The following is a 12,092-nucleotide window of genomic DNA, read 5'->3' as shown; positions in this document are numbered from 1 at the left end:
AGTCAAGGAAGAGTTATCAAGAAAAAAAAAGTCAAGGAAGAACAATGACTTTTGTTTTGTCCTGTTTGCCTTTTCAGTGGTCCCTGAGGCCAGGAAGGGAGCGGGTTTGTACATCCCCCTTTGGGGGAGAGAAAACGATGCAAGGATTGCCCCAGAAAGTTCCACTCCGTTCATACTTACTGAGGGCCTCGCAAGGCCCCGACCTTTCACAGATATTATTTATTGACCCTGGCTCAGAGACGTTAAACAAGCAACCCAAGGCCACACAGCGGGTGAGGAAGACAGCAGAGGCCGGGAGCGTGCCTCGTCTCTCTGGACTTTACTGCCTCCTCCGGACAAGCTGGGACTGGAACTGACTCCTCTGGCGCCGGCCTGGCCCTCCCTTGAGGAATAAGCCCCAGGAGAAGTCGTTCCCCCAGGTTCGGCAGCAAGGAAGTTAACTCCCGGCGCCGAAGTCAGCCGGATCAGCGCTCCCGCGAGTGCCGGATCCTCCTCCCTCAGACCGTGGGGGACCCTTGCCGGCTCAGGCCTGGTCCGCGCCCCCGCTGTCCCGAGCCCCCACTCCCCGCCCCTGCCCGGGGGCTCCTCCAGGCCGCCAGCGCTGACTCAGCGTAAACCGAGCCGCGAAGGGCGGCGGGGCCAGACGCGCCCGCCCCGGGGCTCCAGTGCTGCGCTTTGATTGCCCCGTCCCTCTCCCCCGCCCTCCAGCCGCCCTGCTCCGCCCCCGGGGAGAGGGCCCGGCCGGGAGCAGGCGCCCGCAGCCGAGCTGCCGGAGGGCTAGAGGAGGAGCGCGCGGCCGAGTCCGGGCGCAGCATGACTGCCATCGCCGTGCAGGTAACCCCGGGGACCCGGCGGGGCGCTGAGCCCGCTGCCCCCGAGCGGCCCGGGGTTTCTGCCCCACCGGAGGGCGGGAGGGGACTTTGAGCGGAGCACCAGATCCAGCCGCGGGGGGACGGGGGTGCCGGGAGTGCCCCGTGTGCCCGCCCTCTGTTGCAAGCTTGCGGGGTTCGGAGGAAGGTGGGCCGGAAGCAACTTGGGGGCGCCCCCCCACCCCAGTGCTGCTCCTGCGCGCGGTCTCCTTGCGGCCCTGCAAGCACCCGTGGCTCCCAAGCTTCTTGGGTGGATTTGTCTGCTTTTCTCTGGGGGGTCACCAGTAACCGTGATTAGGCTCACCAGAGGGGCGCCTCCTTTTTAAAAAGGAGAGGCGCGTCTGGGGTGGAGGGATGGACACAGTCCGCTTGCAAAGTGAGGCATGTCTTATGTAACGTGAGGATGCGTCTCCGGGGAAAGCCAGAACTTTCTTGGGCAGGGGCTAGAAAGACCATCTCCTAGACGCGTCTCGGGTGCTGGGGCGGGGACGCCCTCGCTGGGGCGCGCGGATACTTACTAGAGAAGGCTGTAGCGAGAGGGGGGATCCGCATCCCCAAAGGTTTGATTTCTCAGACTGGAGAAAGATGTTTTTATTGGCTGAGAACCTACCCCGTTCCTGCCCCCTCCCTTCGGGCGCGCTGCTGTCCGAAGGCAACTGGGTGGCGGGACCGCTAGCTACCCTGCGAGCGAGCTTCTCCACGGAGGCATCTCAGCAGCTCGCCTCGTCCCGACTGGCCCGACCGTCCTAACGATTACAGAGGCTCGTTGACTTTGCATGCAAGTGCCCAAACCCCCGCACCCCAACACTGACTCTGGTAGATGCTGTTCCGCCCAGTTTATAGACAAAATAACTGAGGCTCAGAGGTGAAGTAGCCAGCCCACGGCAGCCGGCTAAGTGACATAATCGAGATTCAAAGCAGGACTTCTTGGCTCCGAATCCTACTTGCCCTTTCTGCTTTTTACTAACCTTACCCGCCGGGCACCCCCAAACCCCATCTAGCCAGGACACAGCCGCTTGGGGGAGGAGGGGCGGGTTGCAGCGAGTCCCTCCTTTTTGTTCTGGATCAGCACCTTGAGTCTTGAGGAGGGAGCGTCCGGGACAGGTCCTGGGAACAGGGGGACCCACCGTGAGAAGGGTGGGACAGGGTGTGGTTTTCCCCTCCGGAAGCCCCGCGGTCCAGCTGCGGAGAGAGACTTGTAAACAAGGATTTAGAAGACGTGTGGGGAAGTGAGTGCTAAATTAAGAGGTGCAAAATCGGCAGGCTGGATTAACGGGGCGGGGGCGTTGTGTGCTGGCCCCGGGGCGGGGGTGCAGAAGACTGGTGGCAGGTGAGGGTCCTCGTTAGCGTCGGGGGAGGCGGGGGAGGGCCGTGGGGCGCGCGTGGGCGAGAGGAGCTCAACCCCAGGCTCTGCCGCGAGGGTGGGGCACGGCTGCGGGGTGGGTGCTGTCCCTGTCCGACAATCGTCGCTGCTGTTCAGGAGCCCCTTAAAGCCGTGCCAGGGGCTGTTCTAAGATCTTGTGATAACTCCTTCCAGCTCCACCCACAACCACCGGGAGGAAGATGCTGTATTTTCCTTCGTAGGCGAGAAAACCCAGAGAAAAGGGATGCATGCGTGCCAGAGGACAGACAGCAAAAAGCAGGCTGGCTGGGGTCGTGCAGGCCAACTCTTCAGGAAGCTGGCCAAGAAATTTCTGGTTAATCATGATGGGGGCCTGACTTGGGCCTGCCCAGAGTGGGCAGAGTCTGGAGCATGCATGGGGTGGGAGGTAATGTTGGGGATATGAGGACTGAATTGTGAGCAGACCCTCTGGGGTTGAGGGGAGCCGGGGGGGGGGGGGGTCCTGGGGTATAGAGGAAAAGAAGACCTTGGCATTGGACTCAGTGGCCCAGGAGTGTCGAGTGACCCCGTCCTGGAGATCATAGAAATCATTCAGGTTTAGAGATGGGAAAGAGAAACACATTTTTTTGCGGAGGAAAAGAGATTACAGTGCCTTGGCCAAGGTCCCACTGCTGGAGGCGGCCAGGGCAGGGGCAGGACTAGACAGCCTTCATTCCTTCTTGTCCATTGGCCCTCCGCTGACCACCCTGCGGCGGGCTGCCCTCCAGGAGAAGCTTTCAGGCCCTGGGTCACTGGAAGTCAGCACAGGTGCAGGCAGCTTGAGTGTGGGGCAGGGTGGTTAGGAATGAAGACTCCAATATGCATTCATCTTGTTGCTCATATTGTCAGCAGCCCCCAAGCACCTTTATGGACGTGATCTCATTTAATCTTTGGGAGTTTTCTTGGTGATCAGAGTTTCCACGAAGCCCTGCGTTGAGGGGGGAGGGGAAAGAAATGAACTGATGTGAGCTGTCTTCTCTTTGATCCCAGTGTGGTGTCTGAAGGGCTGGAGACTAAAGTCCAGTCTGTGCCCAAGGCAGGTGGGGCCGAGCAGGGGACGGGACGTACCTGTTCTCTAGGTCCTGGGTCCTGGGTTTCGTGACTTGACTGGGGCCTTGCATCTGGGGCTCTCCTGTCCTAGGACCTTACCAACCAACTTCTGGGGGCCTCGTAACCTGGCCAGGTAACTTCATGGCACCTGCTGTCCTGCAGGGGTCGCCAACTCCATCTTGTAGATGAGAAACCCAGGGCCAAAGAGGTTCAGAAGCCACCCAAGGACAAACACCTTTAATGGTTTGTAGAAGCAGAGGTTTCAAGATTTCCTTAGTCTGTTTCTTAGCAGGAAAGCCTTTTTTTGATTTGTTTTTTGGTTTTTTTCTCTGGTGGAATCCAAGACAGACTCCTAGGCCACCAGTGTCTCTAGCAGGTAGGAAGGACCTGTTGTGGTTGAAGTGGGGAAGCGTCCTAGCTGGCCAGCTCAGGGTCCCCTACCCCCCCGCCCCCCGCTTCAGCACCTGGAAGCCGCTGAGGAGGCAGGGGGTCACAGTTTGAGAAACCACAGCTGACTCCACTGGGGTGTTCTTTATAACGCCCCAGGCTACCTTTGGGGATGTGAGTTGGGGCCCTGACCCCGCCTCAGGCATCCCTCTGCACTCTACTCCTTTTCCTCGTCAGTCATACTGAGCCCCTAACACGAAGTCCCCGAACTTGGAAGGCCCCCGTAGGTATGTATTGGCTGGATGCATCCCATGCCCTGCACATTATACAATTGTCCCGGCAGCTGTAACAGGCTTTACTGTGATTTAGGTGAGTGACCTTGGGGAAGTCATCTGACCTCTGCGTGACATAGTTTCCCTCTTTATACACCCCTGCTGGAGCTCCTTACTCTTATGAACCTCACAGGTTTGAGGAAAATAGGGCCCTGCTTAGGCAGAGGCGCTGAAAGCAAACCGGGTCCTTATTCACGTAGCCCTCGGGCTGAAATTTATCAGTAGCCCCTGCTCAGGTGGGCAGGTTAGCAGCCAGCCTGATGTTCCTGCTGGGGCTCTGACCACAGGAGTCTCCCAGGAGCATGGCTTTGCTTTCTGTCCCTGAGAGGTGTTACCACCGACTTGCCTCTGGAAGGCTCCATTTGCACATGGTATAGGGTGCACCCCGTAGTAGTCCTTGTTCGGTTTCCCCTGTGGTGACAGACGCGCATGAGTTGCCTGCTTTGCTTGCCTCCCAAACTGGGGTGTAACCTGGGCTGCTTCCGTACACACTGTAAAGGGGGTAATTTATGACTGGGTAGGAGACTCATTGAGAGGGAGCTTCCGATAGCAGTGACAGTGGTGACACAATGACCATTCATTCATCCCACGGCTCTGCTCAAGCAGTCACTGAATGCCCAGGTCAAGCTCTGTACCATGCACCAGGGATGCAGCAGTGCCTAACTGGGAGGCCCTGCCCTCTTGGAGAGCACAGCGTCTGCATGCAATAGGCAATATATAAGTTCAAGTCAAAAGGGAATGGATAACTGGTGGTCAGAACAGTGAAGAAAACAGGGCGCCTGACTGGAGGAGGCCTGGTTTGGATGGGGTTGGGGAGGCAAGAAAAATCTCTGAGGAAGGGACATTTCCACGGAGACATGAGGAATGGAGAAAAGGAGGTAGCCTGAAGAAGAACCTTTTAGGTGGAGGGGCCAGTAGGTCTGAGGAAGAAAGTTCTAAGCTTGTCCTTGGGTTTGGAAAGAGGGCTGCTGTGTCTGAGCAAGGGGGCCAGGAAGAGTGTGCTTGGGGGTGAAGTGGGAGAGGGAGGCAGGACAGAAGGTAAAGAGCTTGGCAGTGGTAAGGAGTTTGACTCTTTGAAGTATTTTTCTTTTGTTGCTTTCTGGTTGGGGATGGAACCCATGCCTGGGTGGTGTCCTGGCCCAGTTTGCGAGAAGAGAGGGGCGGGTGCACCCTTCAGGGCTGAAACCAGAGGCTGAAGGAGAGCCTCAGGGGCCTCTCCATGCCCAAAAGCTGCTAGACAGACATATTGATTGGCAAACTCTGGGTGGGGTTCAGGTTCAGACTGAACAAGACCGAAGGGCAAAGTGCAAACATCATTTGCAGTACCAAGGAAAACAAGGTAATAACATATGGAGTCTGGGACGTGCAGAACCAGCTGGGTGGAGATCAGGGTAAAACTGAAGTGTACTGGGAAGTCCTGGGAGAAGGGGAATGTAGCCTTGTATTAGCATGCTAATTGAAAAAAAAAAAGAAAAGAATACTCATAATCCGGTGCCCAGATTCTTGCTTTGTGTACAAAGAAACCCAGGGGGTACTGCAAGTTCAAGGTCACACTAGCCTGGCCTGACAAGTTTTCTGAATTCAGAACTGACAAGGATCTACCAACCTGCTGGTCAATAGAATTTGGATTTCTTATTCGTGAAGATCATTAAAGAAAGAAAGGTCAGGGAACTTTTCATTGCCTGGTGAATAGTTGGATAATCAGTGCTTCTAGGTCTTGAATGGAGGACAGGGAGCAGGTGGAATGGGGGAAAGGCTCCCCAAGGGGGTGGGTCTGTGCTGAAAGGTAAGGAGGAGTTGGGAAGGAAGCTACTTGCAAAGGTGGGCATTCTGGGCCTCGAAGGAGACTACAGCAGAAAAAATAAGGCTTTGGGAAGCTGGGAGCATGGACAAGGGTTTTCCCTAAAAAGGTTGGAGGGGTGGAGCAGGGCCCTCCCTGACATGCCCTCCGTGGTGTCTTCCAGGCCCAGAGGCTGCTGGCCCAGAGGAGGCCCCAGCGGCCCTTCTTGGAATCCTTCATCCGGGCCCTCATCATTGTGTGTGCTGCCCTGGCCTTGGTCCTCTCCTCCATCTCCATCTGTGATGGCCACTGGCTGCTGGCTGAGGACCGCCTCTTCGGGCTCTGGCACTTCTGCACTTCGTCCAACCAGACAGGGACACACTGTCTCAGAGACCTGAGTCAGGCCCATGTGCCTGGGCTGGCCGTGGGCATGGTCCTGGCCCGCAGTGTGGGCGCCTTGGCCGTGGTGGCCGCCATTTTGGGCCTAGAGCTCCTCATGGTGTCCCAGGTGTGTGAGGACCTCCACTCACGGCGCAAGTGGGCCATGGGTTCTGTCGTCCTCCTCATTTCCTTCGTCCTCTCCTCCGGGGGGCTCCTGAGTTTCGTGATCCTCCTCTGGAACCACGTCACGTTCACTGGCTTCACCCTGATGTTCTGGTGCGAGTTCACGGCCTCCTTCCTCTTCTTTCTGAATGCCATCAGTGGCCTTCACATCAACAGCATCACCCATCCCTGGGGCCAACCAAGGAAATTGTAGGCCCCCCTCCCAAATCCGAGGACATCAGGTTCTACGAGAAAGTGTGGTCAAGATGGGACGTTTCCAACACGTGACCTCTGGTGGGGGGGGAAGGGTGGGGCAATGACCTTGAAACTGCTGCCTCTCAGCCAGTAACCTTTGGGTGGTTGGCCAGATTCAGCCCAGCGGCCTCTGCAGCTGGCCTGCAGGGCCAGAGGCGAGGAGGGTGCTTCAGTGCCACCAGCTTAGCCCAGTTATTAGGATGTTGATTTTAGGAGAAGTAACACGTTTTAAAACCCTTTTCTTGAATCCTTCTTTTAAAAATCCTTTCTTGAATCCTTCCAGGATGGGAATAGATTTGGAAGCAGAGTGTGTAACGGTGTCTGGGCTGGCTGCACAGCTAAGTGCAGCTCCCAGTTGTTTTATTGACTCTGTGCCAGGATAGGGGCTCTGGGGCCCCTGGGGTCTCCTGGGATTGCCCAGAGTGGATCATTCCTCCAGCAAAGCATATCCAGTCAGTGCCTCGGACTTTTCTTCCACCAGCTCAAAGGGCCTTTATGGGCACATTTCCCTGCTATAGCTTCAGTCATGCTAGGGAGGCAGAATTCAGGATTCCCTCGATTTCTTCCACATGCTAGGTTTTCAAAACATTTGACTCGATTTGAACCCTGCCCTTTGGTGTGTGTTGGGGGGGTGGTACATAATTCTTGAATAACTGCAACTTCCTGCAGCCGGCTGTCCTGTCTGGGAATCCTGCCTGAACCCTTCCAGCAAGCTTCTCAGGACAGCCCTCCAGCCGAATACACAGTCCTCCCGAGGCGAGCGTGTGTGTGCGCGCGCACGTCCGGCTTTGATAAGGGTCAAGACGGCCTCGGGTACCACTTTTGATTCTAGAGCACATTTCCAAAGAGTGCATATCTGGACCTGCGCAACTCCAGGGGGGTCAAGGGGCCTTGCCAGGCCTTGAGTAATGATTAACAGCCATCCTGGGGATGAGTGCAGGTGAAGGGGACCAGGAACCAGTGGAGATTTCCATCCTTGCCAGCAGATGTGCATTTCTGGGGAACCAGTTGCCCCCTTCCCAGTGTCTTTTCTGCCCCAGAGCTGGGGGATTTGCCCTCAAGCCATTTCATTCCACACTAACCCCTTCCCTCTCCACCGGCTCCACTCTAGCTGCTTCTGGTGTGGGTTTTTGGTCTCTGCCCCGCCCTGGTCACCGCAGGCTCCCCTTTCTGGGCTGGGCTGGGTGCTTCTCTCTCTCTCTCGTGGGTTTTTAAAAAACTTGGACTCCAAAATGTATATGGAGTCCATGGAGATCACTGAAGAAAGGTGTCATGGGCCAACCTGTTTTTCAGAGAACAGAGCTCATCAACCAGACGGGCTGGGTTCTCAGCCCTGGGAAATAGGCACCTGACCTTTCATTCCAGGAGCCATTCACCTGGCACAAAGGGGTGTGACCTTGTCTCTGCAGTGGGGAGGTGCAGAGGTGGGAAGCCAGGGCCCAGAGGGGGGCAGCACTTGTCCAGGGTCACCCACCAGCAAGATGCCTTCTCCTCTATGTTGTGGCTTCTGTCCAGAATGCTTCCCCCCCACCACCGAAAACACTGGTAGGCTTCATTTTATAAAAGGGTTCAAATGTTCAGTTCACTTTAATCCTCACATGGCTGGTGGTGAGGGAGTGCTTACGGTCAAGGGAACTGAGATCCAGAGAATAAAGGGGAGACAGGCCCCTGTCCGGTGCCCAGGAGTGAAGAAACAGATGCAGCCTTAGAGCATGGGGATTTGAAACCAAAAGCTTTGGACTGAACTCATGCCCCTTCTTGCAGAGTATCTTGGGCAAGTCGTGGCACCTTGGTTAACCTGTTTCTCTTTTCTGTCCCACGGAATCTATGCCCCATTCCCAGCTGCTGTGCCCCCAGGGCTGTAGATAACTGCAAGCAGGAGGAACAGAGGGGTGCCTTGTGCCACGCTAGGGTTACTAAGGAAGCTGGGGGTCTTGGGGTTCTCTTGGCCTCACTGACTTGGTCAGATGAATTCAGTCGTCTTGAAGCTGTAGGGTCAGATCTGCCGGGCAGGTGAGTTGTAGTGAGGCATAGGGAGGGTCCACCCACGGCCAAGGGTCTCCATTTCTCCTGTTTCAGGGGCTTCAAACTTAACCCTGGAAACTCCAGGAAGGGGTAGGGAAGTGAGAGGGAGCGGTCCTCCTTCACCTTATGTCTCGAGGGCCAAAACGAGTGGGTAGTTATAGACCAAACCCATCCCAGCTGCCATTTACTTCCCTGTCCTCTTCTGGAGCCCCTGACCCAGGCCCTCTTCCTGCCCCATGGTCCCCCCATTATTTTCAGTTCTGAGGAACCTCTCACCAGAGCCCCCTCCCCATCCCAAGGCTCAGAGGAGGGGGGTTGTTGGTCACAGGAGGAAGCAGATGATGTCTGCTGAGAAGACGGGTCCGGGGCTGTCCCGCAGCAGTGTCTGGCCTTCTCATGACCCGTCTCGGTGTCTGTCCCATGGGTGGCCCTGCTCCAGACTCTCAGATGACACTGGCCCTGCAGGTGGCCCCGTTCTGCTCCGAGGTGCTGGCCTTGGTGCTGTGGGCAAGACCGCTGGTGCCGTTGCTGAAGGAGGAGCTGAGGGCCACGGGGCGCAGTAGGGACTCACGGAGGTGCCACTGCCGCCACTTCTTCTGAACCTCCAGCTGCACCTGGCCCAGAGACCAGTCGTCAGCCGGGCAGACGGGCACCTGGTGCCCACAGGCCCGTTCACTCGCCCGGGACCTCGGCATGCGCCCTGCTTCTGCTGCCCAGGGGTCCTGCCTCCCCCTCTCCCTCAGGCCACTCAGTGGCTAGGGAGCTCCTCCATCGGGGCAGCCAAGAACACTCACCTCCCCATTGAGGAAGCAGTAGAGGACCGCCACCACCAGGCCCTGCAGAGGGGCAGAGCAGTAAGGGGTCAGTGCAGGTGCTCCGGCACCCGGCCTCCTTCCTCCAACCTCCTCCCCATGTCCTTAATTGCCAGCCCCAGGCTCACTTCTCCCCAGGAAGTGCTCCAGAGCCTTCCCACACCTCTCACCCCTGGGGAGGGTGGTGGTGGTGGGGGACTGGGGCTACCTCTTCTGGGGTCCCCACAGTGCCCCCTGGCTGTGCCAGCATCATCTGGCACAGACTCAGCTCCTTGGGGCAGGGCTAGGGTCCAGCGTGGGGCATTACACACATGGGATTTCAGAGTAGAAGCTGCTAACTTGGGCCAGTGGGGATGGGGCAAGTCCCCTGAATTAGTAAGGTGGGCCATCTGGGAGAAGCAGGGAGTGGCAGCCCCTGATGTGCACCTGTCCCTCAGGTAGGGGGTGGGGCCAGCCCCTGGGAGACCCTGTGCCCTATGTGGGTGGGCTCATTTTCAAGATAAGCTGGAAATGGCGATGTTCTAACATGGGCAACCATTCAAACTGAAGCACGAACGTGTGAGCGTGAGGTCAGCACAAAGCCCGAGTGTAGGTCCTGGCCAGCAAGCAGTGGGGTGTGACTTCCTGCTTATATCACCTTGGCTAGGGGCTGGGAGGCTATATACACATTGTGTTCCCTGGTGGGGTGGGGGTTGGTGCCTGTGAGGACCCTCCTTCCTTAGTATCTGGAGCTCCTGTTTTCCCAGGGGTGCCTCCCCCTGCCCCCCAATCCTGGCATGGAGCTTTGCCAGGGCAGGGACTCCAGTCTCGAGATGTAGTATTTGAGGCCCAGAGGCCTGCTTGGGACCATAAGCTACGGGCAGGGTCTCTTCAGTGCTTATGTCCTGCTCACCTCCTCAGGGATCCGCCTTGGGCCAGCCTGCCTTTCCTTCTGCCGTGAGGCTTCCCAGGCTGGTGAGCACCCTCCCCCTCAGAGGCCTTGGTGTCCTAGCTCTGACCTCAGGGGGCCCTAACGCCCCTTCCGAGTCCCATCCAGGCCTGCCCTGACCTACTTACTTGGAAAAGACCCCAAAGAATGATGAACCAGCCCTGCTGTGGTGGGTTTAATACGTACAATTGCTCAGGGCTGCCGTCGTTTTAACAAGAGTTAGTGACAGACCTGGAAGAATTTGCTTTAGAGTATCGGGCACTGAGGACCGCTACCCAGAATGGGGATCATTTGGAGGAGGTGAGGGGCTGGAATGGTTACTCAAGGCCGCAGTTTCCAGATTTTGTAGCACATTAGAATCACCTGTTACACTCCATACCCCAAGGCCAAATGTTTCAGGATGATGGAAGCGGCAGCAGCTTTAAAAAATCCCAGGTGGTTCTAATGGGCATTCCCAGGTGGGAACCACTGTTGGAGGGTGTGAAAGGCTTAGAGATGAAACGGAACAGGATGCGGCGTGCCGCCTGGCTTGCTTACTTGTGGGGTGCTGGGTCCCAGATGCTTCATTTAATCCTTGCCAAAGCCCTAGCAGGGAGGAGCCCTGTCTCCCCTGGGGAGGAACTGAGTCACAGGGGGTTTCGGCAGCACTGGCGCTGTGTGTGATTGGCCCAGAGCTGGTGGTCAGGCTGCTGGCTGTGGGGGCTGCCCATCTCACTGGGCCCAGCGGTGCCTGTGCCTCCAAGATTCTGGGACACATCTGCGAGTTCAGGTGAGGGCAGGAGCCCCAAGGGAGGGAAAGTTAATCATGCCCCAAATATCGATAGGGCAGGCCTCCCGCAGCCAGCAAGTTTAAGAAATTCCACAGTCTTTATACAATCATAAAGATGAAGTCTTGGAAGAATTTTAATGACGTGGAGAAAGGTTCACAATAGGTGAGACAGAGAATTCGAACAAGCAAGTTAGAAAACCACACACAGCATGACCTCAATTATATGGGCTGTGTGTACGTGTGTGTCTTCCCGGATAGAAGAGAGACTTAAAAAGAAAAAAAGGAGAGAGAGACTTAGAAGTAAACCCATCATCATTTTAACAGGTAATTTCTGGGGTCATGAGATTATGGATGATTTTTTTTTCTTTTTTAACTTTTCCTTATTTTCCAGATTTTCTACAATAAGTGTTATTTCTACAATCAGAAAAAGCAAATCAACTTTCGTTTCTAGAAGTCTATGACTGATAATGTATTTGTGGTTCTGTGTGTCTTTAAGCCCCTGTCCTCTAGAGATTCGGTACTGGAATATTTACATTTGAGTAAAACCATCCCTTTGATGTGCTTAAAATGATGGGGGATGGGGTGAAGGGAGAGGATGGTGACAGAGATGGAACCAGCCAGGACTTGAGTGGGCAGTGGTCACATGGGGGTTCACTATCTACTATTCTCTTCACTTTAATATATGGGAGACATGTTCTATAATACAGAATTTTTAAAAATATGTACATTATATAGAATATACATGTGTAATATACAATAAAATGATATATGTTTGTATGTGAACAAAGGTTTAAAAGCCTCAAAGATCCGTTTTCTGTGTAAACATTTCTATGGGAACATTAGGAAAGCGCTTTTGGTTTTCTCTTGACAAGCCATTTCCTTAGAAGCCGAATGGCCTTCACTGGGAGGCCTGGGCCCCAACCACAAGCCCCAACTCCAGGGGACAGGAAGTTCCCTTTCT

General features: G+C 55.8%; 2 protein-coding genes across 3 annotated transcripts in view; one reads left to right on the top strand and one right to left on the bottom strand.

The window, feature by feature from the left end:
* The first annotated feature begins 710 nt into the window (after positions 1-710).
* Positions 711-6,835, top strand: TMEM37 (transmembrane protein 37). The gene is made up of 2 exons (XM_027590732.1): positions 711-834; positions 5,984-6,835. Exons 1-2 carry the CDS (start codon positions 814-816, stop codon positions 6,554-6,556), a joined length of 594 nt encoding a protein of 197 aa, XP_027446533.1. The 5' UTR covers positions 711-813; the 3' UTR covers positions 6,557-6,835.
* A 149-nt stretch (positions 6,836-6,984) lies between these two features.
* Positions 6,985-12,092, bottom strand: part of SCTR (secretin receptor) — a 76,630-nt gene continuing 71,522 nt past the window's right edge. For both annotated transcript variants that reach the window (XM_027590730.2, XM_027590731.2), the window contains exons 12-13: positions 9,417-9,458; positions 6,985-9,236 (exon numbers count right to left, since the gene is read on the bottom strand). In XM_027590730.2, the coding sequence (XP_027446531.1) occupies positions 9,066-9,236; positions 9,417-9,458 (213 nt within the window). In that variant the 3' untranslated portion in view covers positions 6,985-9,065. The remainder of the gene's footprint in view (positions 9,237-9,416; positions 9,459-12,092) is intronic.

The sequence above is a fragment of the Zalophus californianus genome, chromosome 3 (assembly GCF_009762305.2).
Source record: "Zalophus californianus isolate mZalCal1 chromosome 3, mZalCal1.pri.v2, whole genome shotgun sequence".
In the NCBI taxonomy this organism is placed as follows: Eukaryota; Metazoa; Chordata; class Mammalia; order Carnivora; family Otariidae; genus Zalophus; species Zalophus californianus.
The sequence above is the reverse complement of the archived record's forward strand: the minus strand, read 5'-3'. Positions and strand labels throughout refer to the sequence as shown.

Coding starts and splice junctions, on each gene's coding strand:
- TMEM37 (XM_027590732.1), top strand. CDS start 814: ATGACTGCCATCGCCGTGCAG. Junction 835..5,983: donor TGACTGCCATCGCCGTGCAG/GTAACCCCGGGG, acceptor GGTGTCTTCCAG/GCCCAGAGGCTGCTGGCCCA.